General features: G+C 44.3%; 1 protein-coding gene across 1 annotated transcript; it reads right to left on the minus strand.

Moving 5' to 3' along the window:
* Nucleotides 1–7,566: 7,566 nt before the first annotated feature.
* Nucleotides 7,567–9,764, minus strand: LINC02694 (long intergenic non-protein coding RNA 2694). The gene is given in 2 exon segments (XM_010359800.2): nucleotides 7,567–7,980; nucleotides 9,419–9,764. Coding segments are annotated over 2 exon segments (546 nt in total). The 5' UTR covers nucleotides 9,551–9,764.
* Between the last annotated feature and the right edge of the window lie 813 nt (nucleotides 9,765–10,577).

Below are 10,577 nucleotides of genomic sequence, written 5' to 3' on the forward strand. Positions count from 1 at the left end.
GCTGGAAGCTTAATTAAATGCATTTGCAGCAAATTTGGATGTGAATTAACAATGCCAAAGCTAAGACGGGACTTGAAAGCACGTTTTCTTCAGGGTGACTCAATCTCATTTCCAGAAGGATCCCTATATAGTCCCTTAGTCACAATTAGTCCACCCCAACCTTTGTCTTTTCCTTGCTTTCACATCCCTCATCCGAGTCCACACATGACAATGTTAAAGCTGACTGTGATGCGTATCCTGACTCCTAGTGCCCTCCATGCACCGGGGAACAAGTCTGCACCCTCAATTTCCCAAGTCCTGAAACACCTAGAATTGGATTTTGTCCACAACGGAAGCTCATAAATGTTAGCTGAATTCTTGAAAGAAGCTGCTGACCGGTTTGGTTAAGGAGCAAGAATGTGTTGCCACTTTGATTAAAACCAGCACTTTAATAGAAAGTACAGTCCCTAATGACAGATTATCCAGAGCTAGAAAAATACTGTTGTCGCCAGTACCTTCAAGAATCCTTTTGGCTGTGATTCCTCAGCCGTGACTGAGGGAGGACTGTGAGCCAGGGTTGGTCTCCCCAGAAATACCTTCTCGCCTGGTCAAGGATTACAGGACATACCATAGCCTCTAGATTTCCCTCCATCTGCCTGAAATCTTCACCACTTCCCCTTCTGACAACAACAAAAGGCAGTGATGTGCATCGGCGGCAGTTCTGTGAGGGTCCCAGAAGTAAAGAAACCGATTCTAAGAAAATGGAAACCATGGCCTCCTGAAAGCTAGATGTCCTGACAGTCCAGGCGGCTCATGTGATAGGTGATCTATTGAAACTTTCTGTGAGTTTTACTCATGCTGTTAGGGGAGGACAAGAGGAGGAGGAGGACCATTACATTGAGGGAATACAGAAGGGGGCAAAACAGAGAAATAATTTTCATTACGAGAATTTTTATAACCAAATATACAATTTTTTTGTTTGCCTGTCAATAAAATTGTTTTCATTGTAATTTACATGTGTCCTGCCAGTCAATTTAACAAAACATTTTCATTTTATTCCGTTTACTCCAGAATCTCTGCTAAACTGGAAGCATTTTACTTCAGTCCTGTTAATCAATAAGCACCTACTCTGAGCACCTACTGATTACCGTTGATGCTGGGTACCACACCTTAAAAAAAAGAAAAAACAGGTAAGCTGATTCGATTCTAAAGGGCCGTTACCTGTAACTGAGACATGGACTTATGAAATTAACAGTGAGTAAAAAACACCCGACTTACTGTGTGAAGCAGTCAAAACAGGACAGTATAAGTAGACGTTTAAAGTACTTACATTAAAAGATAATTTTAAGTCATTCATTTCAAAATAATCTCATAAGTTCATACTTAGGAATGCCCTATCCTACAAGCCTGATGGATCTAAAAATTTGATTTATATCAGCTATAAATTAGGGAGAGGTAGCTCTGCTTGTAAAAATAATTTTTTTTCTTCTACAAGAGGATTTCTCACAGCTCCTTTGGAATTGGCAACTTGAATTGAAAGCAAGTTTTGGTGATAAGAGCACAGCCCCCGAGCCACACAGCCAGGCTCAATATGAGCTCTGTGAGGTTCTAGCTGTGCGACTTTAGACAGGTGACTCAACATCTCTGTGCTTCAGGGTCCTCGTTTGTAAAGAGTAGATAACGACAGTGCCTCCCCATAGACGGGTTACAAAGATTAGATGAGTTCCTGTAATTCAAGTCCTTGACACCATTCCTACCCCTCATCTGCCGCGGTAAGTGGGGCATGGCACTGCCAGGCCCAGGTGCATAGGAAACACCTGGGCAGGGAGCCAATCTGGTGCTAGATAGAAGTCTTTTCCCCCAGAGAACTCATACATGTTTGCAGGTCTTTCTGAAAAGCAACTAGAAGTTATACCTTTGGGAGATGGAGGAAGACAGCACAAATGCTGTAATTTAGCTATGTCTTTTCCCCTTTTTATCTTAATTCTTAAAACAGAACTTTCTCTGACATCAAATTGATGACAGGCTCTTCCCACCCACTTCAGAGTCAATTCTAGACAGCTAGAAAAAGAAGGAATCCACAGCAAGAAACTCACCGTTCTGAATAGACGCCAGCTTCTTCCCATCAGGCATGAGATAATACTTGATTGACTGGATGGATGGATAATAAATTGCTCCTGGATTGATGCTGAATGACAGTTACATCTAATCTCTGTGCATAGAAAAGCCAAGCCAGCCAGGCACAGTGGCTCACACCTGTAATTCTAGCACTTTGGGAGGCCAAGGCGGGTGGATCACCTGAGGTCAGGAGTTCGAAACCAACCTGGCCAACATGGTAAAATCCTGTCTCTACTAAAAATACAAAAATTAGCCAGGCGTGGTGGTGGCGCCTGTAATCTCAACTACTTGGAAGGCTGAGGCACGAGAATCACTTGAACCCGGGAGGCAGAGATTGCAGTGAGCCAAGATTGTGCCATTGCACTCCAGCCTGGGCAACAGAGGGAGACTCCACTAAAAAAAAAAAAGAAATAAGAAAAGCCAAGCCTACTGACATTAGCAGTATCATGTGGTTGAAAAATAACCACCATAATAATTTACATTAGTCTCATTTGTATTGAAATGATGCCAATGTAAAGCCACATGTAAAGATGAATTCAACAAAATCCCAAACCAAATGAAATACTGGTTCAGAGAATATTCTTATGCTGTGATTGTGTCAAGCCTAACAGAATTTAAAAATAATGGCCTAAATAATTCTAAGTGGTTTCACATAAATAGTTGCAGATAGAGCCCAAAATAAGTATTTTCAAAGATTTTCTGAATATTGTTTCAAATTCAATTTATTCTGGATTTTGATTTCAGTCTCTGGTGCTTGTTGCTTTTATTTTATACACCTTATCTCGGTAAGTTGTCCTTGAAAAAAATAGTAGGAGCCACGTCACCCAGCCTTTAAAAAATTTTTTTTCAAATAAAAATATGGAAAAGTGTACAGGTCATAAACATAAAATTTTTACAAACTGAATACAACTGTGTAATTAGCACCCAGGTTAAGAAACAGAACTCAGCAGCACCTCAGAAGCCCACTTCATGCCTCTTCTCCCCAAAGCAACCTCTATCCTGACCCTTAACTACATAGTTCAGTGCATCATTTGGCTCTTGCTGCATAACAAACAATCACAAAACTTCGGTATTTTATCACTCACTCACCCGGGGTGGTTGGGTAGGCAAGTCGATTCATATTGGCTGGGCTCTTGTCAGGTCTGTCCTGCATACCCTGGCTGATGGATGAAATGAGTACTCAGACACAGGTACGCAGTGTAAGAGCAGCTAGGTGACTGCCTGGCTCTCGTGGCCAGACAGCAGCCTGAAGAAGCTGAAGCTGCTTGCTTTTATTCAGTGCAGGCACAATGCCGAAAACCTGGAGCCAACACAATCTGTAGGCAATTAACATTTATTGTTCACCTTCCAGGGAATGACAGGTGTGGGGATGATCAAAGGTCAGTTGCTGGTCAACATAAGTAAACAAGCCTGTTTAAGACAAATTTCCCTACACTCCCTTGTACCTACTCCTTGCCCTCTGCCTCAGGGTTATAGAACAGCTGCTTTCAGCTATTCTACCCCTGGGCTCTGCAGGAGCCTCCAACCTTTCAGAAGGTTTATGTCCTTTCCCTATAGCTTTTCCCACCACTGTGACAGATCCCCCACAGGCTTTCTCTTGCATCTAGGGGGCTGGGAACTGCTCGCCTCCAGCAGGCTAGCCAGAGCATGGCCATGGTGATAGCAGAGAATAAGAGAACAAACAGAAATATACAGGCATCCTCTTTACTCAAGACAGGGTTTGACAGAGCCAGGATTAGAGTGAGGCTAGTAGAGTGAGTGAGGCTAGTAGAGTGAGACTAGTAAATTGAGTCATGCAAGTGCAGGGCCAGCTCCTGTCTTTATTGAAATTTTGACATTTTGTCCACAATGGATTTTTCTTGAATTAATTTTGATTTTTCAAAAACATTGCATTAAATATTATTTTTCTTGATTACTGAGGATTTTGGTGCCTCCTTAATTTTAAGGCTGAGGAAATTGCCTTCATTGTCTCACCACAGTCCTGACCCTGCTGGGGAAATACACTCCACATCTTCAGTGAAAGGAGCTGCAGTCATATGGCAAAGGGCATGGATTGTAAGAGATAAAAGAGTTAGAGCTGCTAGTACAATGAATCTACTACAATTAATTTTGGCCATTTTTTATGCTGGGTGCAGTGACTGATGCCTGTAATCCCAGCACTTTGGGAGGTTGAGGCAGGAGGATCACTTGAGTGCAGGAGTTTGAGACCAGCCTGGGCAACATAGGGAGATCCCATCTGTACAAAAAATTTTTTTTAAAATATTAGGTGTGTGTGGTGGCATGCTCCAATAGTTCCAGCTACTCAGAAGGCTGAGGTAGGAAGATCCTTGAGCCTGGGAATTTGAGGGTGCAGTGAGCTGTGATTACGCCACTGTACTCCACCCTGGGTGACAGAGTAAGACCTGGTTTGGAGCCATTTTTGTATTTTATATAAATGGAATTGGACAATGCATATTCTCTTGAGTCTGGCTTCTTTTTCTTAATGTTATATTTGTGAAATGCATCCAGAGTGTTGTAATTGTAAATCATTCATTTTCATTGCTATACAGAATCCCGTTGTACAAAGACACCACAGGGTTGAAGGGCTTTTGGATAGTCACCATTTACAGCTATTAATACCATTGTGTTGAACAAGCTACTGTAAATCTCTATTAAATATATGTGCATTTTTGTTGGACATGTACATAGGAATGGAATACATACACCGAGGGTGTATGTACATTCAGTTTTAATTGTTGCCAGTTTCCCAACAATTAATTTGTTTAGTTTTATTAAAGTTCTTGGTATGTAGTAGTATGAATCTTCCAGTTTTGATCTTTTTTAAGATAGTTGGGCTATTCTTGGCTCTACATTTCTAAATACATTTTAGAAATAGCTTGTCAATTTCCACAAAAGAAAAAACCTGCTGGGATTTTTATTGGGCTTGTTTTGAATCTGTAGACTAATTTGGGAAGAACTGACATCTTTTCAACATACCTCCATGTCATCTTAAATTTTTCCCCATGTCTCATACCTTTGTTATATCTACTTTGAATAAGATAGGTAGCCAATAAATATATAAAATAGGTGGTTAATTAATGCATTACAAGGCTTTAGACTTAATGATATTTTTCAGTCATACTACACATCTGCTATGGTTCCAGTGTCCTCACCAAAACTCTTGTTGAAATTTAATTGCTGTTGTTACAGTTTTGGGAGATGGGGCCTGTAAGAGGTGATGAGATCCTGAGGGCTCTGCCTTTGTGAATAGACTCATGCTGTCATCACAGAAGTGAGTGAGCGATCTTGGGAGTCTGGCCCCCTTTTCCTCCCTCCCTCCCTCTCTGTCTCTGTCTCTCTTCCTCACACTCCCTCTCTTGCCCTTCTGCCTCCCTGCCATAGGATAACCCTCCCCGGAGGACAGCACCATGCTCTTGGACTCCCCAGCCTCCAAAACCATATGCTAAATGAATTTCTCTTCATTATAAATGACCCATTCTGTAGTATTCTGTTACAGCAACAGGAAACCTATTAAGACAACCTCTTCCAGACACCTAAACTCATTCTTCTCTCCCATTCCCCTAGGCCTTGCACACGCTCTTCCTTAGTGGGGTAGAATTCCCTCCCTGCCCGCTATCCCTCCTGCCTGACTAAATCTAGTCTTCCTTGACAAGTCTGTTCAAATGTCACTGCTCTGCAGAGTTAGCAAGTCCTCTTTGTTTTCTCCCACTGCATTCCTTCACCTGATTTTAAGTTGCCACGTTGTATCATAATGAGCTGCTCGGGTACCCACTGAACACTTGGGTGCCTACCAGAACCAGCCCAGCACTAAGTACATTTGTGTTGGATAAATGAAAATGACCATTCCACTTTTTGCTAGGCTGTTTGGTTCAGGTGTTTTTGTTGGGCTGTTTGTTAGTTGATTTGTTCTGTCTTTGTAGGACTTCATTTGAATTGAAATTTAGTCAAAGAAAAAAAATGTGTTCCAGTTGGGCAAAGGAGTACATGTCTATCTGATTGTTGCTTCATTATTTATTTTGATTTGAAAATATTTCTTTATATTAAAACTCTTTACAATATGGATTTGAAGCAGATAAATTGTTTGGTCTGATTCACTTCACAGCTTCTGAGTTAGTTTAGAAGAAAACTATCAACTGATGTTTCCGGTAACGAGTAGCAAGAGAACTCATGAAAAGGCAGGCACACCTCCAGTGACCACTAGGTGGCAGTTTCACTCTCAATATGACCAGATTGACAATGTCCATCCAAGAAGTCTGGGGCAGGCAAGTTGGAGCACAAGGTGAAGCTTAACTAGGCCTTTGGGTGGAAAAATGAAGACCCAAACTCAGCCCTGAAGAAAATTGAATTATGGAAAAAACAGCACATGGAAAATGTAAAGGAATGCCACTAGACATTATTTCACTGAAAGGTTAGCTAAGTTAACCACAGCCACAAAATCAGTAGAGGAAAGATGTGCAGGACCCGAGACAGGCCAGACAGTATTGAAAGGCAAAGGAGTCTCCAGTCTGCCCTCCACGGCTGGAGCCCAGCCCCCTGGGGAAAGGCAGGATGGTTGCAGGCTGGTCACTGCTGAGTCCCTAGTAAGGTCATGGCTGAGCCCCTGGTAATGTGCCGGGTGACCAACCTCAGATATCTGTCAGCCAAGACTGCATGGTTCTCCTCTGCTGAGTAACCCCAGAAGGAACCCCTTTATAGTTCCCATTCCAAAGTTGGAAAGGGACTTTTCAAGCTCAAAGTAGGAATGAGGGGCAGGGCTTATCTCTACAGACAGCTGAGGTGGCTCCCATCACAGCAAATCCAGACACTTCATGGGTCCACTCGCAACAGGCCAGCCAGGGCCCCTGGGGAAATTACTTGGACTATTAACCTTAAGGAGGCTGCAGGTCGAAAGCATCAACCGACTTCTATCAGGAGTGTTTTTTTGTTTTTGTTTTTTGTTTTTTTGTTTTTTTTTAATGACCCGGATTTCTTCTGCCCTAGAATAGGAAAACTGAGGCCCAGAGCAAGCCAGGGACGAAGTAAATCCATCCCACATGACTGAGAAGAGAACCTTCGGGTGGGCCTGAGGACACAAAAGCCCCAAGGAAGTTGTCTTGGCGGTGTCCAGGTTATTACAATATAACACCCAGTCATACGTTTGTGGTAGGGCTTTAACTTTTGCACACGAAGAACCTAAGTAATCGAATTACCTGTATTCTCTTTCTCTGCTACCAACCCCAGAAAGACTGCAAAGAATAGACACTTGAATCTAAACCAAACTGCCAGGCTCAAAGGACACTGCACCAGCTATGAGGTAGTAACCACCACGGGTTACAGGATCTGTGAACAGGATAAGCTCCTTTACTTCCCCCCTGCTGGAGTGTGAGTTATAAAACAGACTAACAAGGAGAGGGAGAGACAAATTTTAAGGAAGAGCTAGTAAGAAGGCACCTGCAGCTTCTCCCCAACATCTTCCACACCACACCGACATCAACCTCCAGACCTAGTTTGGGTGGGGAAAGGAACCCCCAGAGGATCTGAGAGGAGAGATTGCCATGCACTCCCCCTGGTGGACTTTCCCAGGTAACAGCCCCCACAGACACATCTGCCACTGGGCGGCAGGAAGACAGGAAGTGGTGAAGGGCGGGGCACAGTCAGGTAGGAGGGGCTGGAAGCCACTTCTGGGCTTCTCTTGGAGTCAAACTTTGTAATGGAGGAGATCCATGCATTTCCTTGGACCCAGCATGGTCTGAAGGCATGAGCTGCAGCTTGCGTCAACTTGCCAGCCCTAAAAGGACTCGTGGAGAAGAGAAGGGAAGCATCTTCTCCTGGGTTCCAATCCCTGAGCTCTTGTTAGTGACCCTGGGTGAGATGTTCACTTGCTCTGAGCCTCAGCTTTCCTCCCTGTAAAATGGGGATAACATTACCTACTTCATATAGTTGTTAGAATTAAAGGAAATAAAATTCATCAAGTTTCTTATACAGAATAGATGATTAATAAATGGAATGGGTCTGGAGCACCTGCCTGGCATGGAGCCCCTGACTGATTTTGAAGCAGCAGGGAGTTCTATGTGCTTCCTAAAAAGGCCAGCCTCTAGCAACACCTATACCAGGGGACGTCGCAGAAAAGTAAACCCAGGGTGCCAAGAAGCACTTGGGACCAGAGAAAGGATGCCCTCCCCATCCCTAGCACACAGCTAACCATGGAAAAGGACTTCTCTACCGCTGGCAACCACCAAGGAAACTAGGGACACCAGAGGCAAGAAAATTATGTTCAATTACAAAATACATTCCATTTTACAGCCATTTGTATTAATTATCAGTTGCTACTTTAATAAATTACTAAAACTTTAACAGCTTAAAACACACACTTACTATCATTTAGTTCTATGGGCCAGAAGTCCTATGGGTCTCGTAGGACTGAAATCAATGTCTCGGCAGGACAGCATTCCTTAGAGGCAGCTCTCAGGGTGAGTCTTTATCTTGGCTCATTCTGGTCTTGACAGTTCCGTGGGATTGTAAGACTGAGGTCCTTTCTGGTTGCTAACTGGGGTCACCCTGAACTCCTAGAAGACATTTGCTCTGTCCTTATGTAGAGTCCCTACCTCTCAGAACCAGCCACAGGGCATGGAATCCTTCTCTCATGGCCCTCTCTTTGACCCCATTTCCCCTAGATTCATTTCTGTCTCTGACTGCACCCAGGGAAGACCGTCTGCTTTTTAGGATTAGATTGGGCAAATTTGGATAATCCAGGATAATCTCTTTATCTCAAGATCCTTAACGTTAACCACACTTGCAAAATCTTGTTTGCTATTAAGATAGCATATTCACATGTTCTGGGAATGAGAATGTGAACATCTTTGGGTCAGCGTGGGGGTGGGCATCTTTCTATCTACCAAACTAGTACACACTCACCAGGCATTTATTTACTACCTTAATGGCCAAGTACAGTGCTATGTGCTGATTTGATGTTGCTAGAAGGATCATCAGGCAGGGGAGAAAGTCTAGGATGGGTGGTGCCCCCCACTGGGACATCTGACTTAGAGCTTTGCAGTACTCCAGGGGATGCTGTTGACATAAAATACAGTGTGGATTGTAACTCTCACCTCTCACTCCCTTAACCCTCTTGCCTCCCCAGTCCTTGCCCCTGACTTATACAGGCTGGAGCCCCAGTCTGAAATTGCTGGAGGTGTCTGAATAAGGTCATTCCAGATCTCTGGGAGGCAGGAGCTAAGCTCACCAGGGGACTGAGATGGTGACCCTGCTAGATCCAGGTTCAGCCATAGCAGGAAAAAAAAAAAAAAAAAAAAAAAAAAAAAAAACAGAGCAAGGGAGGACTTACAGCAGTCCAAACAGACCCCTGGAGACAGACACTGCTCCTGCCCTTAGCCTTGCTTCCTGGCCTGGTTTCATGGTCCTTCCAGGGACTAGAGAGGGAAATGCCCAGGTCCTCTTGGGCCCCTTGTAGTTCCATATAAGAATAGAAAACCTGTCACTAACTGAAATCCCTTCCGGCTGAGGTTCTCCGGCCTATATTTTGCAGCTCCAGGGTTCATCAGAGCTGCCAATTTGCTGATGGGTTCTCAACCACAAGGATGGTGAGTCAGCACAGTGGTTGACTCTCAGCAGAGAGGCTGCAGCCTTCAGCAGAGCTCCTGGTGGGGCAGCCTCCTCATCAGCCTGTGCTGTTGTCCTGCCCCTGCGTTTCTTCCAGTCCTGGACATTCCTGACCTGGCTGGCACCCTAGTCACACACACAAGAAGCAGTTCAGCCGGCTGAGCACAGTGCTTCCCAAAACCATGGCATAAGAGGTGAAGGATAGACCAGGGAGGAAGTCTTCAGCCCAGTCTGACAAGCACAGGCCAACGTTTGGCCAACAGCGACTCAGGCTCTTTGCTCTAGGCCAGACTCCAAACATGAGTGTGCTGGTAGGGTGTTCTGCCTTCCCTCCCTCTGCTCTAGAATTCAGATCTGGACGCCAGGTTGTGACAGCTGGGATCCAGACACAGTCCCCATCACAGCATCGCATTCTAGCCAACCAGGCTTCCAGTGGCAGAAGCTGCCACCAGGAATGGGCACCAGTCCTCTCTCCGTTAAAAAGCCTTTGCTTCACACCACAAAACCCAAAGTGCCAGCTGTGGTTGTCACTTCTGCTCCTACCGCTTAAAATTTCCTGGCAAGGCAGACTTTTAGAGAACGATTCCCCACCAACATAGCATTCCTTTTTTAAATCTTTCCTGTACCTCTCTTAGGGCTAAGTTACTGATGATAACCCTGAGTGATACGGAACAAGCTGGCAGCAAGGAAGAAACTTGTCAGCAGTGACAAGCTCCAGATGACAGTTAGGTGGCTTGGAAGACAAGTCTTACTCTAAAGAGATCCTGCCCCCATCCCAGCTCTGAATTACTTGGTCTGGTAGGTTTTACAGGGTATGACCCCAGTTTTCTGTTTAAGGACATTGGCCTCCAGATATGACTAGGAGGGAGTTTTCCTCTCAGGTC

The sequence above is a fragment of the Rhinopithecus roxellana genome, chromosome 5 (assembly GCF_007565055.1).
Source record: "Rhinopithecus roxellana isolate Shanxi Qingling chromosome 5, ASM756505v1, whole genome shotgun sequence".
NCBI classification, from domain to species: Eukaryota; Metazoa; Chordata; class Mammalia; order Primates; family Cercopithecidae; genus Rhinopithecus; species Rhinopithecus roxellana.